We start from the raw sequence: 23,789 nt of genomic DNA on the forward strand, positions 1-23,789 counted from the left end.
TCATTTTAGTGAGAGGCGGTGTGGCCAGATAACTTACTAATAATTAACGCAATTACAATGCAATTTAGAACAATTACAATGTATCTGACATTTTCTGTGAGTTTTATTGCTGTGGCGCTTTGTTATACACTCAAATACACAAACAATATGGAGCTGCTAGAAAAGAGGGACATTAGAATAGAATAGAAAGAGGGACAGAGGGATTTGGGTACCTCCATCCTAACTATAGATACTTGGAGGTATGCCACAGGCTTTCCAACAGACCTGATTTCAGTGGAACAATCCCTATGTTTGGTTCCTGGCCCGCTGTCCTGATTTTGTTCCCTGATTACCCACATCTGGGATCTGTCCCCAGGCAGCAAAGCACAAATACATCATTAGACAAGCTCATGCAGTACCAAGGGAATTAGGACAATGCAGAGAGATCTTCAGCAGTGCTCTCTGCATAGTCCTCTCTGTTGGGGGCCTGACAGAGAGGCTCTCAAGCACACCCCATGAAACCGGTATTTGATTCAGTCAATCATAGGTTTTACTACTGAGAATTTCCCATCAATGTGAGGGGTGGTAGTTGAATTGGCATCTTTTACTGTAGCAAGCCAGACATCCCAAGTCCTCCTGCATATTTAAAGAGGTTCCCAGACACCCGCACACCATGTGTAATATCCCGGAAATAACACACACAATCTAACACACAATGTGTGTCAGATTGTGTGTGTTTGATTTTCAGGATATTACAAATGATAAATGCCCTTAAATAAATGTCCCCTGATCATTACCCACCATATGGGTATTAATCCTGAACAGGGCCCCAGTCGTGTGCCCGGCCGTTTAAGAGCCTGACCGGGCCCCTGCAGTATCTGCTGGCTGGGAGGAAATGATATGCTGTCATTTACTCCCAGCTGAAAAAAAAACTGCTTCGGGGGGAGGAAAAGGAGGCAGCTGGATGCAGCACCAGAGCAGGCAGTATGTAGAGGCTGGAGTGAGCTGCTGGATGCTCACTCCTATCAGTCTCAACCTAGACACCAAAAGGTAAGGTAACAGGACTGCAGTTAGTGGCATACACACGATCCATGGTGTCCGGTTGCGAAAATTACTCTGCGCGGGCCGGGGCCTCAACAAATGGTGACCACTGCGACCGCGGTATGTACGCCAGTGCATGCAGATACATATACACTTAAAGGACCACTATAGACACTCAGATTACTTCAGCTCAATGAAGGGCCCTCTAGTTTTAGCCCTGCAGCTGAAAACATAGCAGTTTCAGAGGGTTAATCCAGCCTCTATTAGTAGCACTGACAGCCGCTAGAGGCGCTTCCGCTGAAAATCACAGTGAGAAGACGCTGGACGTCCATAGGAAAGCAGTGAGTAATGCTTTCCTATGGGCGGTTTGAATGCGCGCGCGGCTCTTTCCGTGCATGCGCATTCGGAGCTGAGAGGAGAATCGGGGAGGAGAAATCCTCAGTGCCAAGGGAGACTGGCGCAGGAGAAAGGTTAGTCCTGAAGGAGTTTTAACCACACACACACACTCTCACGAACAGACGCATACACACTAGCTAACAGACACACACATTTACTGACAGACACACACATTTACTGACAGACACAAACTCAGTGACAGACATACATACACACTCACTGACAGACAGATACACATACACTCTCACTGACAAACACACACTCACTAACAGACACCAAACATACTCACTAACAGACACACACAAACTAACACACTCAGTAACAGACACACACAGTAACACACTCACTGACATGCACACACACTCAATGACACACTAACACACACACACTGACACTCAATAACAGACACACACAAACTAACACACTCAGTGACAGACACACACACCCACACACACAGTAACACACACACACTCAGTAACAGACACACACAGTAACACACTCACTGATACTCACTAGCAGACACACACTCAATAACAGACACACACTAACAGATACACACTAACTAACACACTCAGTAACAGACACACACACAGTAACACACTCACTGACACACACACACACACACGCAAACACTAACACACATACACACACATTCATTTATTTTATTTTATTTAAAGGACCACTCTAGTGCCAGGAAAGCATACTCGTTTTCCTGGCACTAGAGTGCCCTGAGGTTGCCCCCACCCTCAGGGACCCCTCCCACCCGGCTCTGGAAAGGGGAAAAGGGGTAAAACTTACCTTTTTCCAGCGCTGGGCGGGGAGCTCTCCTCCTCCTCTCCGCCTCCGTTCCTCCCCGTCGGCTGAATGCGCACGCGCGGCAAGAGCTGCGCGCGCATTCAGCCGGTCACATAGGAAAGCATTCATAATGCTTTCCTATGGACGCTTGCGTGCTCTCACTGTGATTTTCACAGTGAGAATCACGCAAGCGCCTCTAGCGGCTGTCAGTGAGACAGCCACTAGAGGAAATAGGGGAAGGCTTAACTAATTGATAAACATAGCAGTTTCTCTGAAACTGCTATGTTTATAAAACAATTAGTTAACCCTAGCTGGACCTGGCACCCAGACCACTTCATTAAGCTGAAGTGGTCTGGGTGCCTAGAGTGGTCCTTTAATCCCCCAGCCTCCCTACCTTTGGGAGTGCTGAGGGGATTCCAGATTTCTCTGGGGTCCAGTGGGGCTGCTGCACGGACGGTCCTGCAGGCGGTGAGGGAGCACTGATCCTCCTGTTCAGCTCCCTCGCGCGCCGCTTACTGATGCCGGAGTCGGAGTGATGGGAGGGAGCTGGGAGGGAGGGAGCTGGGCAGAGAGCGCTCAGGGGAGAATGCTCCCTCGCGTGCCCGCCCAGTGACACCACTGCCAGCCTCGGGGGGGGGGGGGCCCAGGAGAAGTGGCTGGCAAAATGTGGCTGCACTGGCGTACATACCGGGTCGCAGCTGGGACCCCTGCGTCCGCAGTATGTACGCCAGAAACTGCAGTGTATGTCAGATTGTGTGTGTGTATATGTACTAGTGTGTGTATCTGAGTGTCTTTGCCAGTGTGTTTATCTATGTATGTGTGTATGTGCCAGTGTGTGTATCTTTGTGTGTGCATTTCTGTGTGTGTGCCTGTGTGGGTATCAGAGTGTGTGCGTGTCAGTGTGGGTATCTGTGTGTGTGTGTCAGTGTGAGTATCTGTGTGTATGTGTGTACCAGTGTGTGTATCTGAGTGTCTGTGTGTGTTTCTGTGTGTGTGTATGTGCCAGTGTGGGTATGTATGTGTCAAGGTGTGTGCATGTGTCCGTGTGTTAATTGTGTGTGTAAATAGTTGTAATATGTTGTGTGTAACTGAGTGGGGGGTGGGCGCTGCGTGTGGGGGCGTGCATCCACCTCCCTTAAATGAGTTTTTACATGTTGGGATGTCTGGAAAGCTAACATACCTGCAATCAAGTCACTGGTTTCATTTAAGGGGGACAGACTTGCCCTAAAAGGGTGTGAGACGCTCAAATTACTACAGGTCAACTTGGCATGAATGCATGCCAGGCTGCCTACCAATTAATCAGGCCTGCCCAATAAAAGCAGGACATGCAGGAAGCACTGTTTCGCTGTTCTCTACAGTGTCCTAGTGACCTCAGTCTAATGATGCGCTCGAGTTGCACTTTTTAGGGACAGCTCTCCGGAAGTCCCCAAAAGTGACACACCAGGGAACAAAGTCAGGGTGGAGTAAAGTGACCTGAAAATTGGGGTAGTTGGGAGGCATGAGATAACAGATTAATTATAATTCTGGTGAAAATATATCATGGCATTGTGCTCAGCAGTATTTTTGGATTAAAAAGGAAGTACTGCAATACAGAATAAGCTTGAGTAGTGCATTGTCGGTACCAAGATTATCCATGCAGATCACTGTTTATCTGAAGCATGTGAAGTCTGAAGTAAAATTACGTCAATGCAGTTTTTTGTATATGTGCAGATTAACATAAATGACTCTAAGCTGATTAAACATTATTTACCTGTACATGATGAATTGTCTTATCTAGTATATATAATGATATTGATGGCTGTATCTCTTCTGACAGTGTAAGTCACTAAAGTGAAAATTCAAGGTGAGTTCAAAATTAATTTCAAATTTAAGGTCAAAATAGCCGAACCAGAAAAACTCTCCATGCCAGCTATGCTTTCAGTTCTGCTACTCTGACCTTAAATTTGAAATTCACTTTTCATTCTCACTTTAGTAAATAATAGTGTATGTGTCCTATCTTGTATTGTATATATGCACTCTTCAATAAAATGAAAAAAAGGGAAATACTGCAGGGTGGTAGGGAGTAACAGAAATGGGTGGGCTCATGGGTGCAAGCCATAAAAAAACAAAACAAAAAAAAAAGCTAAAGAAAAATTGTGAAACAAAACAAGGTAGGCATTCTAAAAAATGAGGGTTACGATAATTATGCTTGAACACTTCAGGATTGTGCTTCCCTTTTGTAATTACTTTTTAAAGATAGATAGGGGTTAGACACAGTAGCGTACTAATGGAGGGTGGGCTGGAGCTCCTGCTATTCTTAGTAAGTAAGGGTGGAAATAAAAAAAAGAAAATTAAGTGTGTGTATGTGTTTATGTAATTGTGTGTGTGAGAGTCTGTATGTGCGTGTGAGTCTGTGTGTGTATATGAATGTGTGTGAATATGAATGTGTGTGAATATGAATGTGTGCTTTTTTATGAGACTGTGTATATGTGCCCATCTAATTGTTTGTATGATACTGTGTACGTGTATATTAATGTGTGTATCTATGTCCTGTGTGTGTGTGTATAAGAATGTGTAAGTATGTGTGACATTTTCTACATTTGAGCAATGGGACAAAATATATTTCCACCCCAGATGCCATATAGGTACACTTCTGGGTAGGTCCATTCTTTTAAGCCATGTGTGGCACAAATTTCACAACATTGGAAGGTTATGTAATCAGAATGTGAGGTGTGTACTCATATTGAAAGCATGTTTGCAAAAGTGTGCAGGACTGACCTTTTGCTCTGCCTTGTGCAGAGCATTGTTGAAGCACTATTACATGGGTAATATTCTCTGAATTAGAGTACACCAATAGAAATGTATCTAATGACCTACTATGCTTGGCTTTGTAGGACATCATTGTATAAACTGGGGATGGCAAGGCATTGGGCTAAAATGGGACTGTCCTGACAAATTCAGGATAGTTGCGATATATATATCCTGATATATAGACATTAATGCATAAATAATAATTTGGTTCCATTTTACTGTTCACACGTTTTACTTGAGATAACCTACAATAAGATAACACATTTGGGTGCCATTTTATCTTTTTCTGATACAAATCTGGATATTGTTTAAAGCAAAAAAGAGTACTGTAACGATTGATTATATAATCCTCTCAGGAAGGGGCTTAGGTTGCTTGGATACGGGAATGCAGCAAAACAGCAGGATGACTTGGTGAATTAAACTAGGGACTGTCTATCTGAAATGTAATAATGTAAATAATTTCAAGCCCAGTAATACCATGATACTCTAGCCAGTAGGGGATTTTATTATTTTATTTTGTAAAAGTTGATTATAGTTATTTGCATCAAAAAATAAATCCAGACTGACACATTAATCCAACAATAACAACATATATAAATCTATTTGAATGTTATGGTGATAATTAAAAATGCATGTGTCCCTGAAAAAAGATTACCTTTATATATACAGCCCTTATGGTTCACTAAGACCTTTGGGCATCAGAATAGAGAGAAGACATGTTGGACATGACCAACTACAAAAAGGGGGCATAGCCATCCACAAAAATAGTGTGTCAACCTGGCATAAGCACACACCAACCTGACTGACAGCCCCAGGTCGGCTTCCCTCTGAACTGATCAAGCACTCTCTGCATGGTCCTAGAACCTTAGCACAGTGCAAGAGCGAGAATGTAGCCTATGGAGCAGTGAAACTAAGTGGAATGGGCCTTGACATAGCTAGGAGGCATTATTTTTCTATAATACATATATTACTGTTTTGCATCTTTTATATTAATCCTTTAAGGACGGAGGCAATTGTACAAGTTCTGAACCAAAACAAAACCTAGAATTTAAGCTGTTTGTTCAACCATAATTTACCTCCTTCATATTAAGAGCACACACACTTAAAAAATATTATTTTGTTCATGAGAAATATGGCTTTAATTTCACATCAAATATTTAAATATAGAACACTATTTAATATCCAAAACATGTGAGAAAGTAAGAAGGTTCTAAATGGCATTTTTTATGCAAATGTCATTAGCTTTTACTGCAATAAAACACACAAAGTTGTATGCTGTGATGTCCACCATGTCAAGTACAACGATGCACCCCATGTACAGGTTTTATGGTGTTTCTGAAAGTTAAAGGGTCAAATATAGGGCTTTAGACATCAGTTTTTACACATTAAAAGTTGCCAGACTCGTTCGCTGTGCCTATATTGCCTTTGAGACAGTACGGCAACCCATAAATTAGAATTAGACCCATCATGGCATATTATTTGCAAAAGTAGACAACTCTGGGTATTCAAAATGGGGTTTGTCCAGTCTTTTCAAGTAGCTACAAACCATGGCCAAAGTTAGTGGGGTTTTTTTTGGTTTTTTTTTACCCCAAAGCTGCCCTTTCACAGATGATATCAGTGTCATTATACATTTTACTGCTCTAAAACAGTACCCCTCAAGTTTAGGTTTTATGGGATTTTGGAAAGTTACCGCATCAAATATAGGGCTTGACCATTTCAGTCTTCATACCTGGATATTTGGTGATTTTCTGTGCCTATGTCACTTTTGAAAATGTATGGCAGCATGGGAAATAACATTTCCACTATAATGGCATATCATTTTCAAAAGTACGCAACCCAGATTATTCTAAATGGCATAGGTTGAGATGTCTGGCCTAGCGACGTAATCACAAAAGCAGGCCCCACTAAGTGGTTATATTTGAATTGTTTGGTCTTACCACTAATTCTGGCCCCATTTAGTGATTGTATTTTCTTCTGTGGTTTTTTCTTTGGTGGTTTTTCACACACAAATTCCATGATCTCTATTTATACAAGAAATTTCATAATCCTGATGCACAAACGTCTCAGTATTTTTTATTACACATTGTCTCATGAATATAAGGGTACCCAATTATTTTTATTTATTTTTGGTCACAGGGCCAAATATGTTAGATCTCCTTTTCCACTTGTAAACTTGACAAAGTGACTTTCTGATCCTATTTTGCCTTTCAGAGAACAATGCACCCTAAGAATGAAAATTGCATCCATAATAGTAAGTATTTTGTAGTATTTTGAGTTCTTTGGTGTAGCCAATTTATAATGGCTGGGATTAACATAAACGAGGATAGGCCAAGGTCAGGGGAATCCAGAAATCAGAGTAGTCTGTATAACAAGTCAAGAAGTCAGTACAGGCAGCTAACAATGAGTAATCAAGACGAGCCAAGATCAGAAATGCAGAATAATCAAACTGACAAAGTCACATGCTGAGTAATTCAATAGTTTAGTTCTGTATGGTAGTCTCTAAACCAGTCTGTTATGAGAGGGCAGGTAGAGATGTGTAGACACAGCAATAACTGGAGTCCTTTGGACTCCTTTCTTGTAGTAAACACGGCTCATTCTCCGGGGTGACTTTTTACAGGGTGTGGGAGGATTCGGGAAGGAAAGTGCTTGCCACAAAGTCTTTAGACACCTTCTGATTCCAAAGAGGGAGTATTGGGGGACTGAGTAAATGAAATATCAGAAAAACATTTCAGCAGCATAAAATCAAGAACCGAGTATGGCTTCCCTATGGCTGCTTTTTTTATACATCACATAGGAATTGAAAATTTAAACCTGGCTTACATAGAATGCAATTTTCTTGTACCAGGACCTACGTTTTCGGTTCTGGTTCACCAGATAAGGCTGTATAAATTGATCAGCCAAGCCTACTCCTCCATATACTTGCTGTAGTCTACAATGCACTTCAGTTTTACAGCTGCTACGTTCTTCCCCCGACAGACGCGGGCACTATACTTTCGCTGTGCTTTGTAGACAACATTTGTACATCTTTCTTATATGTGAACCAAATGGTCATCACCTCATCCTGGCGTAGTGCAGAAGAGGAGCCTCTACTGCTTCTGCCACTTGTCAGGGTTTTGGGGAAACCATAGCTTGTTTTATGCACTGTGCCACATGCTAAAATTTCTAAATAAAATACATTTTTAAATATAACAATACTGGTATAATAATTATCAACTCATTGCTTATTAAATAACCCTTATTTAACAGGGGAAGGATCAAATCCCACACAATCTTGCCATTTGTGCCCACAGAATCAGGGCATCCCGGTGGGTTAAGATGGCTATCCTTTCATTGATAAATCTAAAATGCCCACGTATAGCCAGTAGTGAATTCACATGTTTTATAGAATGTAATGCCATATTGTGACCACTTCGGTGGGATATATACATATTGTTTGAAAAGCAATCTAGTTTTAAAATGAATAAGGGATTCATCAATACAAATGTTTTGGTCTGGGACATAATTTTGGGAGACTATGTCAGACAGGAATTGGATAAGGGGATACATTTTGTAGAGCCTGTCAAACAATATGCCGTTTCTGGAGGAACATTTTAGAGTGCGTTATCATTAAAATTGAGGAATTGCAGCATTTGTTAATACCGATAACTCTTCATAACTCCTGGGAAAAGAGGGGCAGCCAGGATGGGATGCTTGTGTCAGTAGGACCATTTGATACTTGTCTTTTTCACAGTACACATTAGGGTTAGGGTCTTACATTTTTCCATTTCTGCAACTTCACTGGGGTGCCACATGTTTTTTCTACAGTAATATGATCCTGGATTTTAAGAAAGATACTGACTGGCAAACAAGTTTGTTTGCTCAACCTTCAGCTCAAATATGTCGTCCGACATAAAGAGGCTAAAATGGTTCACTGGCTCAAAAAAAATGTACTGTTGTTGTGTTGCTAGGTGCAGCCGTGAATTGGGGTATTTCTTCGGCAGTCAAGTTTGTGAGGGAACACTGTTTTCCTCTTGCGCTGTGGGGCACCCTAAGCTCCTTCTTGTAGTTGGTGGTGGGGCACCAACACTGGAGGACTCACTTAGGGGCTCAATGTCAAAGGCTGTCATAGTGTTACAGTCACTGTGAGATTGTCACTATCAAAGCCTGCCAGAATGGCATTCGCCTCCTCCGCTGTTAATAGCATGCCATATTAGGGATTCATTTAAGCTATGTCACTAAGGGGTTCATTTAATAGATTTCCCTACCTGCCTAATACACACTTACCACACCCACCCTCCAATTCCCACTTCCACCCAACCCAAAATGTTTAATTTACTAATAACAAATGAAACAGCTGCGACCAGTACACAAAATGCCCAAGTGCCAAAATATTGTGCAGAAATAGATCTGACACTGCCTAGACTTCATTTTAATTTATCCTTTCTAATCTTGGCCTACACTCCTCATTTCAATTCCCTTCCCTTATTGTAATTCCCATCCTTCTCTTCTCTTTCCTCTTAATTCAACCCATACATATTGACATATATGATCTCCATATAAAGATCCTCTTCACTTTCCAGCAAGCTTGAACAAGGAACAACTGATGGAAATTCTATGTATATTGTTTATTCCTTGTCCAAACTCGCTCCACCAGAAACCTATGTCGGCATGTCTTTGCTCAGTTGCTATTCTGTCTTCTTCTTTTCTTCCTATGTGCCCACTGTTTTATCAAGTCCCCACTTTAAAGTCAGCCTCACTCCGCTTAACTATTTCTATTAATTCCATCATATCAGGTATCCTTCACATGGGACTCGTCTACCACATTTCCTCCACATTAAAAAATATTTCCTCATTGGCTAGTGCATATTCATTCTCATTTTCCATCAGTATTGATTTACCAAAATTGCTGTCCCAACTAAGAAGGTGACAGAGCTTGTGTAACATTCAATTTTCTTCTATATCTGGGACAACATTTACCATATCGCTATGGTTATTATTCACATCTCAGTTCACATCTATCTATTGCAGGTTATATAGTGTCCTTTCAACACTTTGTAGGCTTCTAAATGTCCTGCTTTGAGCACTGGTTTACTATATGTTTCCTCCAGATGGTGATTTTCCTCCCCTGAGTACTCCTGAGTCTCCTGGCTCTTTCTGATCCAAGAGGTAGTTAACATCCTGGCCGTCCTCATGCCTAATCTATAAGAACATCTAAGATGTATTTTGGCCCATAAGACCCATATTCCCATTTGAAAATAACTAAGTCCTCTATCTCTCCAATATTATGTAAAGGAACATATTATGTAAAGGAACATATTACTCCTCTCCTGCAACCGTCAAAAATAACCTACTAAGTCATCAGTGAATACTTTTCTAGTAATCTACTTCGTTACCCGTACTTATATCCTTTGTGTCACAATACCCCACTCCCTCTATCATGTAAGCTCATTGAGCAGGGCCATCAACCCCTCTGTTCCTGGGCATCCACTTGTCTGGTTACAAATACGTGTCTGTTAGTCCACCCATTGTATAGCGCTACGGAATTTGCTGGCGCTATATAAATAATAAAATAATAATAATAACAATAAGGTAATGAGAATACATAGGAAGGAGATTATAAATTGATTACATTACATTAAATGTAAAGAGGGTGAGCATAACCATACTTTATAGCCCTTAATTATGCATGCACATATTTATGCTTAAACACAGATTTAAAATTGAAATATTCGGCTATATAAGCTGTGGTTTTATCAAAACCCATTGTTGTCCAGAGAGATAAACTGCAGGGTTTGCACTTCATGTCACTATAACAATATCAATGTACACCCACTTAGTGCACATACACACAAAAATAGTCACACACACAAACTGGATTTATACAGTGGATTTACACATAAAATAACAGTGATTCAGAGGAGGGCCGGACTGGGAAAAAAATTAGGCCCGGGCATTTTTCAATCAGAGCGGCCCCCTAAGAAGGGGGCGGGGCCAGAGAGGGTGTGTTTTGTCATCACTAATGACAAGCACACCCCCTCTCAAAGTGAGCAAGTTGGTTCAATGCGCAGAGTCGCGCTGAAGAGCTCTGGCATTAGAAAAAGGCTTGCGCTGTGTTTGCTTTTAAATTGTCTCTGGTGTCTCCACAAGTGGGATACCAGAGGACAATTGGGCCAGGAAAGTGTATGGTGCATGTGTTTGGAGCCTGCTTGTGAAATTGCGTGTGTGTAGAGTGTGGTGTGGTATTGTGTAAATAGGTCAATTTCATTTGCGTTTGTGGTGTAATATGTGTGGCTAGGGGCTGTAGATAGTGTGTGTATAGGGGGCATAGTGTTATAGGGGATGTAGCGAGTGTGTGCATACAGGCTGTAGTGTGTGTGTGTGTGTGTGTATAGGTGACGTAGTGTGTGTAGGGGTTGTAGAGAGGGTGTGTAGGAGATCTAGTGTGTAAAGGGCCCAGAGTGTGTATAGGAGATTGTGTGTGTGTGTGTGTGTGTATATATAGAGGATTAAGAGTGCATATAGGGTAAGGGATCTAGCATGTATCTGGAGCGTAATGTGTGTGGTGGTGCAGTGTGAGGGGTGCTGTAGTGTGTGTGTGTGTGTGTGTGTATATATATATATATATATATATTTATATATTTGGACATATTGTATGTGTGAGGGGCGCAGTGTGTGTGTATTTAAGAGGGGTGCTGTGTGTGAGGGTGTTTTTATCTGCCGTCACATTCTAGGTTTCTAATTTTCTTTATCTGTTAACTCACTGAGGGTTATTTTATATATGTGTATGTGTGTGAGCGAGGGTGCTGTCTGTCTGAGGGTGCTGTCTGTCTGAGGGTGCTGTCTGTCTGAGGGTGCTGTCTGTCTGAGGGTGCTGTCTGTGAGTGAGGGTGCTGTCTGTGAGTGAGGGTGCTGTCTGTGAGTGAGGGTGCTGTGTGTGTCTGAAGGTGATGTGTGTGTCTGAAGGTGATGTGTGCTGAGTGTCTGAGGGTGCTGTGTGTCTGGGTGCGCTGTGTGTCTGGGTGCGCTGTGTGTCTGGGTGCGCTGTGTGTCTGGGTGTGCTGTGTGTCTGGGTGCGCTGTGTGTCTGCGTGCGCTGTGTGTCTGCGTGCGCTGTGTGTGTTTGGGTGCTGTGTGTGTCTGGGGGTGCTGTGTGTGTCTGGGGGGGCTGTGTGTGTCTGGGGGGCTGTGTGTGTCTGGGGGGGCTGTGTGTGTCTGGGGGTGCTGTATGTGTTTGGGTGCTGTGTGTGTCTGGGGGGCTGTGTGTGTCTGGGGGTGCTGTATGTGTTTGGGTGCTGTGTGTGTTTGGGTGCTGTGTGTGTTTGGGTGCTGTGTGTGTCTGGGGGGGCTGTGTGTGTCTGGGGGGCTGTGTGTGTCTGGGGGGGCTGTGTGTGTCTGGGGGTGCTGTATGTGTTTGGGTGCTGTGTGTGTCTGGGGGGCTGTGTGTGTCTGGGGGTGCTGTATGTGTTTGGGTGCTGTGTGTGTTTGGGTGCTGTGTGTGTCTGGGGGGCTGTGTGTGTCTGGGGGTGCTGTATGTGTTTGGGTGCTGTGTGTGTTTGGGTGCTGTGTGTGTTTGGGTGCTGTGTGTGTTTGGGTGCTCTGTGTGTCTGGGGGGGGGGCTGTGTGTGTCTGGGGGTGCTGTGTGTGTCTGGGGGTGCTGTGTGTGTCTGGGGGTGCTGTGTGTGTCTGGGGGGCTGTGTGTGTCTGGGGGTGCTGTATGTGTTTGGGTGCTGTGTGTGTTTGGGTGCTGTGTGTGTCTGGGGGGGGGCTGTGTGTGTCTGGGGGGAGCTGTGTGTGTCTGGGGGGGCTGTGTGTGTCTGGGGGTGCTGTGTGTGTCTGGGGGTGCTGTGTGTGTCTGGGTGCTGTGTGTCTGGGTGCTGTGTGTGTCTGGGGGTGCTGTATGTGTTTGGGTGCTGTGTGTGTCTGGGGGGCTGTGTGTGTCTGGGGGGGGCTGTGTGTGTCTGGGGGTGCTGTATGTGTTTGGGTGCTGTGTGTGTCTGGGGGGGCTGATTGTGTCTGGGGGGGGGCTGTGTGTGTCTGGGGGGGGGCTGTGTGTGTCTGGGGGGGGCTGTGTGTGTGAGGGGGCTGTTGGTGTGATTTTTTATTTATTTAAATATTTTAATTTAAATATATTAATAATTAATTTTTTTTTAATTTAAATATATTATTAATAATAATAAAAAAAAGTTATATCCCCCCCCTCCCTTCTTACCTTTAGCATGGGAGGGGGGGAGCCGTTCTGCCTGGGGGGGATCCTTTCTGCAGCTTCCTTCCCTGGTGGTCCAGTGGTGAGAGTGAACTCTAACCTGCCGGCTAGAGTTCACTCTCGCGAGATCTGAGCATTCAACGCTCAGACCTCGCGAGAGGACCCGGCGGAGCTGCTGGATTGAGCTCCGCCGGTCCTCTCTGCTGCCTCCCTCACACCCCACAGCCGGCGGCCTCCCTGTCAGTGTCTCTGGGCAGGTGAGGGAGATCTTTGATCTCCCCACCGGCCCATGGAGGCTCAGAGCAGGGCCGGCGCTCGGGTAGCGCGCTGGCCCTGCTGGGGCTGGCAGGGGAGAACCTGTGATCTCCCCTGCCGGCCTCGGCCCCACGGCCATCGCGGCCCACCGGGCATTTGCCCGGTGTGCCCGATGGCCAGTCCGGGCCTGATTCAGAGACATCATAAATCACATAAAATGTGTGACTTGTTATGTATATGTTATAATTTGTGTTATATTGTTTATTGATTTTGTTTTTCTAAATCAGTCAGAGTGTGAGAGTGCTTTAAATGAGCTGTTACCTAATATTTCATCTGATGGAGAACACAACTCTCACCCCACTTAGCACACACAGAAGCAAACACACATACATGCACATTCATACAGACAAACTTACACTGACATATACAGAAACATAGAATGTGACGGCAGATAAGAACCATTTGCCCATCTAGTCTGCCCAATTTTCCAAATACACACATACTGTTAAAGACACACTCACTGAGACATGCACAAAAGCTCACATACATACATGGACAGAGATATTCACTAAAGTAAGGAAATCAATAACCAGTCTTTTTCTCATTCACACAGACTCTATCACTAACCCACTTTCCCACAAACCCACTCTGTCCTCGTTAGTGTCATTACAGATGACAGGTAGAAGAACTACTCACCAGGAGAACATAGCTCCTTCTCCTCTACCTGCTCTTTGAATTATCATTTCCTGTATGTCACAAAGTGATGTCAGGTAATGCAATAATATGGCATTTGAAACAGTCTGTAGATTTCAGCACAACAAGATGAGGGGTAGCCTGCAACCATCGCATCCTAGCACTATAAGTACTGCAATTTATTTATTTATTATTGCCATATAGATAAAGCCAACAGTTTTCATAGTGCTTTACAATATTATGAGAGGGGGGATTTAACTATAAATAGGACAATTACAAGAAAACTTACAGGAACGATAGGTTGAAGAGGACCCTGCTCAAACAAGCTTACAGTCTATAGGCAATAAGCAATACTGTGTATGGCACTGAGAGGATTTTAATAGTTTTACATTTAAAAATATTCATGTGACTTTAAACTTGACTGTGACCCCATTATAGTGTTGTTTATAATGGTAAGAATACGTTTAGCACCACGTATACTGCTGTACCCTGTACTGTAGTGATGTGTTGTACTCCATATTTGCTGAATGACTGCGAATAATGGGAGTTATGGTTTACTGCATCCTGAAGATTGTTATCCCTAAATCCTTGCAGGTCTTGAAGAAAGTATCCATTGTGTTCCAAACTGCTGAACTCACTAGTTAGATCTCTGGGCTCCCTCAATGAAATTAAACTAAAAGGAAACATGGCTTTTACTTACTTTTGTCTCAACTCCAAGTCTGGTGCTGTACGCTCATGCTCCTATGCCTTTATCCACCTTCCTTAACTTCTCATCCATCCCAGGGCTTTGCAAAGAGAAACATTGGGGATGAATTGTGCAGCTCATCCAATGGAATGCTTCCCGATGATCAAACTTTATCCAATGCTTCCCACTGATCAGTATTTGATTACTTTCGATGTTGAACATTACATAACCGAGCCAAACATGATTATGAATGCAGAAGTGCCTGTACTGGCTTTCAGAAAATCAGCCACTAGGGTTCTGTTTAACCCTGCAATCAAAAATGCTTTATCTACTAAATGGTAATTTTGCCATGCTAAAATGATAGAGGCACTGCATCTTTGTCACTTTGTCACTTTGTCCAAGGTATTGTATTTTCTTTGTCATTTCTCAGCTTTTTCTAGTTTAGTTAATAAACCAAGTGGTGTTTGGAACATACTCAACCACCTCACAGAAGTCTACTGTCCGGTACAATCCAACTTTATTTGTACTGTTTGTGTGAGTATCTCAGGCCCTGTACTGTCTGTTTTTGCAATTGCATGAATCCATCTATTACTTTCTGTTTGTTAACTTCAATGCTGTAAATCATTATTTGAAATTGGCCCATTAGTGGCAAGACATCTCATTCTTCATCTGACTTTAGTGGTTATACCTCTTAAAAAATGTTGCGGGCTTAAAGTGGGGTCAGTATGGTTTCAGTAAGAGTGTAGAGACAGGTCTGCCATCAGGGCATGAATGGCCATAATGTGTTCAGGTGTTCAGACCAGCACAGGGTCCACATTTGGCCCTTTCATACTATGAATTCAGTCAAGGAGATAGAAATATATCCCCAAACTGTACCATGTTAATGAGCCGCACTGGCCTTGGACCCTCTTCCTGTGGAAGCAATGCACTTGTGTACACTCAAAGCTAAGAAGGGCTACCAGTAAGAAGTAATACGCACATCAGGGTAGCTCAAATAGGGTGACTCAGTGTGTGTGTTTATGTTTGACTTTATGTCTAGTTATCTGTTATAAGTGTGTGGAAATGAGTATCTGAGAATGTATGTGTGCACATATCTGAGTGTGTGCTTTTATGTCTAGATGACTGTCTGTATAAGAGTGTGTGTCTCTGTGTGTGCGTGACAATGTGCATCTCAGTATATATGTACATACATGTGTGCCGCTGTGTGTGTATCCATGAGTGTGTATCTGCGAATGGAACATAATAAAGGGACCCTTGTATTAGAGGGTTTAACTAAAGAAAACGTATTGATTCTAATATAAGAGAGCATAAGGGGATTATCGCCATTTTTTTGGGGGGGGGTAAAATGGGGTAGCTTTGTGGCTTACTAACAGTTATCTATGTAGGTAAAAAAAAAGTAATTATGGGGATAATGTTTTTTGATTATGTAAACTAAAGCACTTTGTATAAAAGAGCTCCAATGGCTAGATATCAGCTTACGGGCAGGGCTCTCTCTACCTCTTGTATTTGTCTGTGTATATTGTACGTTTCTCCACTAATTGTACAGCGCTGCGGAATCTGTTGGCGCTTTATAAATTGCAATAATAATAATAATAATAATAGAGATCTGTGATAAACGATACACTCTTACACATGACATTATAACAGAAACATACATAAATGGATTACTTAAAATAAAATATTGCAAATATAGTCTCTGTGTGTATGAATTATCACTGTATTTTTATGAATATACCCCCCTTTCAGAGCATTTGGCTTACTGTTGCTCAATGGGGGCAGTCATTTTTATGTCCTTTTGGTCAGAGTACAGCTTATCTGATCCAAGTTTATGTAGGTAATTGAGAGTTAGTATGGATTCATGAATCCGAGCATCATGTGAAAGTACTGGGCATCTTGAAAATGCTCTCTGGACTAGTTTCAGCATTTTAAATTGTGCATGGTCTTGAAGGATAAGAAATGCTTCTGACCAAAGAGGACTTAAAAATGGCTGCCTGCATGGTGCAAGAGTAAGTCAGAAGATGCACTAATAAATGGTATTAACTTATATGCATTCATAAAAAATACTAAAATACTTAAAAGACCAAAGTCTATAATATTTGAAATTATATTATTCATTATTTTTAATAAGAAGAAAATGCTAACAGCTTAACATTAAAAGATCTTGCATTGGACAAAATGGCATTTATATCAAGCTAAAGGAAAAGCACTTGAAAATGTTTTCCTACAAAATGCCTCCAATTGTTTTTCTTGTTTTTTTTTTTTTTTTTTTTTTTTACAAAAAGATTATGTGAGAAATGTAAAATCATATGGCCCTATTTTCAAAAATATATAGTTATATAAAACATAGCCAAATGCAATCACACTAAAGAGTTTATTTTATAGTCTGTATAGTTATTCTGTCAAATAGAACAATCCAGAGATGCACTAACAAACATGAAGTGCAGATTTTATAGCAATAGTGATAAACTGCCATGTGGTTCCCTTTGATGTTAAGGAGACCTCGCTGTATGTTAACAAGGTTTTGATCGGCAATATGCTTATTGCCTGATAAACGCATTTGAGGCGGTGGACTGTTTTTTCACTAAAATACGCTCAGAGCACAAAAATAAGAAAATATAATTCAGCGTGAAAACCTCTTTCAGGAGGGTGTACTGGTCATAGTATCTTGATGCCCTAGAGAGCTGAATTAGAAGTTAATATAATGATTGGATCTCTGGTACAGATTTTCCAAAGGTCTCCAACCTGACATGACTTGATAGTAAATATGGGCACAGAATGATCTTCACACTCACATTATATACTCTACACAGCCATTTTTGAGATAGAATAAAAATGTATGGAAAGGTTTAGCAAACAGCCATATTAATGCAATCTGATTGTTTTATTTACTCTAAAGTCAACTATTGGATTTTCAGAAGTATTTACTTTGTGCAATCAATGATTTACTTTGGTAGAAACCCTTGATAGAAACGAACTTTGATAGAAGACCATTAATTTCTATTGATTCTAGGAAGTATTCTCTTTCATCTATATCTACTTTAACGATTTACAAACATCTTCTACAACCTTTTAGAAAAATGGTGGGCAGCATACAGTACAACACCCCCCCCCCCCCCCCCCCAATACTCCACAAGCAGTGCATTAAAGATATGAGTTTAGAATTAAAGGATTTGTTTATCCAAATTATTATTTCCATCATACTCACCATGTTTGCCTTCATTAGATCTTTCTAATTGGACTGCATTATGGGTTAATCACACACCAAGCTAATTCTTTATGTAGGCCATGCAACACCATTTTGTACAGGTCACATCAAGAACAAATTGCAAGAAATTGTTCATTTGATAGGAGCTTCCATTCATGGATATATGTAACCACTTACATTCCAAGAGCAATAAAATACAACCGTGAGATTGATCATAACTCTGGGATTATGACATTCAGAGTTCACATTAGTTTAAGAGCAAAATGCTTTCTATCCAGATTCTTAAATGATAGCATGCACAGGCTAGTGACTGAATTATAAGGCCCGTAAAATGGCAAGAATTCATGAAAACTGATATATAGATATATATAGTGTGTATATATATATATATATATATAAATATATATATATATATATATATATATATATATATATATGTAGTGTAGATCGGATTAGCCATATTAGTCCAGTAGACAAGATGCCAAAATACCGGAGTATTGCAGTATGCAATGATACCTTTTTTTATTGGACTAACAGAATATTTCAATGACAAGCTTTCGAGAGTTTTCCTCTCTTCTTCAGGTCTGAAGCAATACTGATCAATCTGATAGAGTTTTACGATAATTTATACTACAAATTAAAAGACATATTTTGCTAAATTACAACAGCATTTGTTTAATTTCTTTCTTTCAATAAGTCAGGAAAATCAAATTCCAATGAAGGTTTACAGATTAGTATAGATATTGATAACAGATCTATAAAGTGGAAATGGTAAAGCAGACAGGACCTGTTATTAACTGTCATGTCATCTGTTTTTGTTTAGTGATATTAAGGTGTACCTTTTTTGTGATAGTTATTTTAGCAAAAGGTTATGCTAAACTAGATGATGACTGTGTGTTTGTGTGCAGTAGTACATACAAATATACATATGATTGATATACATATATCTCTGTGTTTACAGTGTGCAACCTTCACTTTACCAAAAGCATGTATATTTAATAAGGCTTGCTGATAATATCAGCGATATGAACACTGTAATAAACACTCATACCGGCACATACGCATACAGACACAATGACAAACTGATAAATAAAATATGTTTACTTTGTATGTATAATCCAAATTTAACACTGACATATAGCTGAGCTAACATACTTAAATGCATTCGATTCTAGACATAGTTTTGTGAATAACACAGATATTGTAAATATATTTCCAGTTTCTTACACCTTAGTACATACACTCTTTAAACAACAATAAAAATCCATCCGATTGCAGGATAGGTTAGCTTTAAATCTAAAAGCAACCAATGTTTCATATAATTGCATATTGTCACCTCAATAGACAGTGTCATAAGGGAAACACATGCATAAATCCTTATCATTACACGCTTTACTGAGTCCAAAACCCACAATGGTAAACTGAGTGTGATGAGAGTTAAATCCCATCAAAGCAGAAAGGCCCAATTCTCTTGAAGGGTCGTAACTATGGTAGACGGAGCATTCTAACTCCTTTAAATGCAAAAGTTAGTAACCAATCTGGCACTCAGAGAGTTACATTTTATAACCGTTCATTTAGATTTATGGGGCTATACAGTGAGATTAACTGGTATTGATTAGACAAAATCATTGCCAGACAATACACAAGACAAACTGTTGCACTCCCACAAGGATCATGAAATAATGCAAAAGATTACGCACATTTCAAGATGTCTACAACAATTCAATATATTTATCAAAGTAATAGGAAAGCTATCTATGGTTAAAGGTCTAAACGTGAAGCAATCTCCATAGAAACCGATGGAGTTATTCCAGTTTTGTCTAGATGTATATGGACATATGTCACAAGTTGGAGCACAATTTAATGGATGACATAACTATGCTCTGACTCAATCGAATAATTCAAGACACAAAATGATTTCAGCTAGGCCTTGTGTTGGAACTGAGCAGTCAGAAAAAAAATCAAATTGTCAACAAGTTTAGCTAGTTACGTACATAACATGAGAAAGAAAAAAATACAAAACTTTTTAAAACCCAATTATGTGCTGATGAGTGAGAAATGCATTTTGCCCCTTTACTGTTTCAACATCAAGCAGTAATATATATATATATATATATATATAAAAAGGTTTCTTGTATGTATGTATGTATATATACATATATAGCTTTCTTGTATATATATATATATATATATATATATATATATATATATATATATACGTAAAACCATAAAACATTGCAATATTTATATAGATATAAATACAATTTTAGGTTTGAGCCTTCTCGTGTCACTTGCTAAATTCTATATTTCTATTTTGTATGAGGTATGGGGAGAAGGGTAAGTGGTCATCAAACATTAATAGAGATGTTTAAGAAAAATTGTATATGGTGATTGTAAAAAAAAAGCAAGTTGTAGGTATATTTGTCCCGCTTAGAGAAATTCTCTTCAGTCCTGCTCACAGGTGGCTGGGAAAAAAAATCCCTTAAGATGGGAATCCAAGCGAAGAGAATGAGGCTGATATAGGCTGACTTGCAGTGGAAAAAGAAAGCCAGGGGATTGCATAGCAGCTAATGGTGGAAATAAATATAACTGAAAGTGCAGTTTGTTAAACAAACAGATATATACATTGCAACTTGATATTTTTTTTAAAATATTTTCATTTTTATAGCTGGATTATACTTAACAGTGATATGTTCCTATCTATCTATACACTAGTACTGGCAAGAACATTGGCACAAATTGTGAGGCACTACTACTTGGCAACAAAGAGGTTAACAAAAAAAAATGTATTGATTTTATAATTTGAAATGTACCGTACTTAATATTTATCTTAAATGGTGAATGCTTAAGACCGCTGCATTATTGCAATACAAATATCAACATGAAAGATCTACAGTAATTAAAGTGCATTTGTTGCACTGATTCTTTGTTGCTGCAAATGCATGACTGGAACTGGATAGAAGGTCAGTCCAAGAGAAAATTGTTATGCAATGGATAACCTTATGCCTATAGTGCATTGTCTGCTAATCTAAAGGGTTAACCTGTCATTTCACTATGTACCTGAAAATGTATATTATATTCATATAGAAATCAGCAGTTTAAAATACACACTACGTAATATTCTATGTAGGCCTACCATTGGCAAGGAAGGGGTTATAGATCAAAATTAATAAAGGATAATTATTTGCAAAAATATTCATGGTCTTATCATTTGTGTTACCGATTATCAATGTATCTGAAATATATTCAGCATTCCTTTATAATTTTAATACACACAGGAATGCGCCCACAGGTCCACGCATCAAATGGTATCAAAGAAAGTCATCCACAAGATTATATCACTCACTTCCTGCATAATTCACTCATCCTACATATGGGTAGTTGTGTGTTTTAGAAAGAACATCCCCTCATACATCTACCTATATCATCACAGACACACACAAACACCTATATGATGTTTATGATTGACGTTTGCTGTATATTTCAAATTTTCAGCAAATACAATAGATTTTATAATTTATATTTGGCTTCATCAGTGTGATCTTTTTGTGTATGTGTGTTGTAGCCAATGACAGTATATTCATGTTGTAATCATATATGACAATGTTATTCTCCTGGCATTTCTACAACAGACACTTCCTGCAGGCATATGCCTGTTCTGTCCTGTATTATCAATGTCTATATATACATATATATGTAATACATGAATGGTATGTTATACATGAATAGTATGTGTGCATTCTAATGTTCAAATGATCATTAGACAACATGAAGATGCATCAGCTGAGTGCTGCAAATAAGATCTGTGTATGTTATTAGTATTGTTTCCCCACCACTAAATTTGTCCCTTGGTGGTGACAAAAAATACCCTCTAGAAACAACAGCTATTCAGAGCGATGAGCAGAGAGTTAGTCTCATTAATCAGGCAAGAGATGACCCTATATAAGTGATTGCTAACCTTTGACCCCTGCTGTGCTGGTCTAGTGGTTATATGAGCCTGCTAGGGATGAGCTATCTCTTCCCTATACGTAGAATTAGCAGAAAAAACACCCTTTTACTGCCAAGATGGAATGCACAGTTCTCCTGGCATCCTAATGTTCCTATGGTGTTGCTGAGCGTGGAATTCAAGATTGAAACGTTTCAGATGCAACAAACTGGCTAAGTGCAGTAATCTGATTGTATTAGAATTTAGATGATGAATATGTCTGTAAAGGATATGTGGTTAAAAACACAGGTGTAAAGGGACACAGGGATGGTTAGGACTAAGCAATGGATACAGGAGTCCCACTGGCATACACAAAGTTTAGGAAAGCAAAATGATGCTTTGCACTGGTACATTACCCACATTACTAAAATACAACACTCTGCAAATAAAATATATAAATAGTAATATGAGTACACGCATGCCTGTGTGCATGTAAATGCTATCTATATATCATCTCTATATATCCACAAAACAACTCTTACGTGCCCCCACTGTGCATTTAACCCTATGCATACCCCTCTATAATTGAAATGGTTACAGCTCAGAGATGCTCTGTTGCGTTTGCAAATTAAAATCCCCTAAACATTCAGTAATCTTCCCCTCATTTTATCCATTATGGGATTTAACATGCACCCATGGAAAAGTAAATGAATGCTTTTTGTATTATTCCTAAAACAACCCCTCAAAGACAACTTACCGATTTGGATATGGTTGGGGAAATTCACCCCAAGCACTGCCCCTAGAAAGCTGGTGCAGAAAAAGGCAAAAATGTGCGGCATATTTCCTTTTGCATTGGCGAAGGAAAAGATAAGCCCTTACTTCCCAGCAAAGATTTTGGGGACTCCCCCCTTCTTAAAATCTTCTTGTATAACACCCTGGCCTCGATTCCCTTGCTTGAGGGTACAAGGGTTGGGAGGGGAGGGGGGCAGAGAGAGGTGGGGGTGGATGCTGGAAGCAGAATTCCAATTTTTTTTTTTATATAGATCCCCCTCCTGGATTCTGGATAAAACAAGGCTTGCCTCTTCTTGTCTATTCTCCAGTCTGTGTTCTGTGTCTTCTGTTATTTGGATCCTTTCTCTTTTCCCATCCGGCACTTAAAATGCAGCCTTAACATCAACTGACAGAAGGATTAACTGAGCACTGAGAGAAAGAGAGAGCCCTCCTCATTCACACACACAGACACACACACACTCACACATACATTACACTCTCTCTGCACTCCATCATGCTAATCGGCCTTTATTACTGTAGCCAAGCAACTGCATCACACTCCCCTCTCAGATTCCCCAACCTCTCTCCATTCTCCTGATAGGAGCCAATGTAGTGTGCCTGAGGGGTAATCTCCATCCTTCCATCCTTAATGCACACCCTCAACCCCTGTAGGGTTAACAGTGTGGGTATCCTCTGTCACAGTGTCACAATGTAACCCCTCCCTTATTTAAGGTGTATAGTCTCCCCTATAAGATTAAGACTTATCTGTGCCACTTGATCAGAGAAGCCTGTTTGTTGTTTCAGTCAGCTGTGAAGCTGTTTTTTTCTGCATACTGTGTGGATTGGATGCTTGTGATATTAAATATATACAATGTATTGAATAGCCTTTTGGTCTGAGTGCCTTTTCAATTCATATCTCTTTTTTACATGTTACATTTTGCACAAATCGGATGTTTTCTGTCTGAATTAGCACTTAATAGGTGTGTGTTTTATACATATATATTGATCCATTGCTGGCTATTAAATACTTTACAGAAGGGTATTTAAATGTGTCTGCTGGATGTGTAGAATGA

The 23,789-nt window shown here is 40.4% G+C and overlaps 1 protein-coding gene across 5 annotated transcripts in view; it reads right to left on the minus strand.

The window, feature by feature from the left end:
* The window catches only part of GRIA1 (glutamate ionotropic receptor AMPA type subunit 1), a 217,676-nt gene extending 194,346 nt beyond the window's left edge, over positions 1 to 23,330 (minus strand). For all 5 annotated transcript variants that reach the window (XM_063447853.1, XM_063447852.1, XM_063447850.1 and 2 more), the window contains exon 1: positions 22,703 to 23,330. In XM_063447853.1, the coding sequence (XP_063303923.1) occupies positions 22,703 to 22,784 (82 nt within the window). In that variant the 5' untranslated portion in view covers positions 22,785 to 23,330. The remainder of the gene's footprint in view (positions 1 to 22,702) is intronic.
* Positions 23,331 to 23,789: the final 459 nt, after the last annotated feature.

The sequence above is a fragment of the Pelobates fuscus genome, chromosome 3 (genome assembly GCF_036172605.1).
Source record: "Pelobates fuscus isolate aPelFus1 chromosome 3, aPelFus1.pri, whole genome shotgun sequence".
NCBI classification, from domain to species: Eukaryota; Metazoa; Chordata; class Amphibia; order Anura; family Pelobatidae; genus Pelobates; species Pelobates fuscus.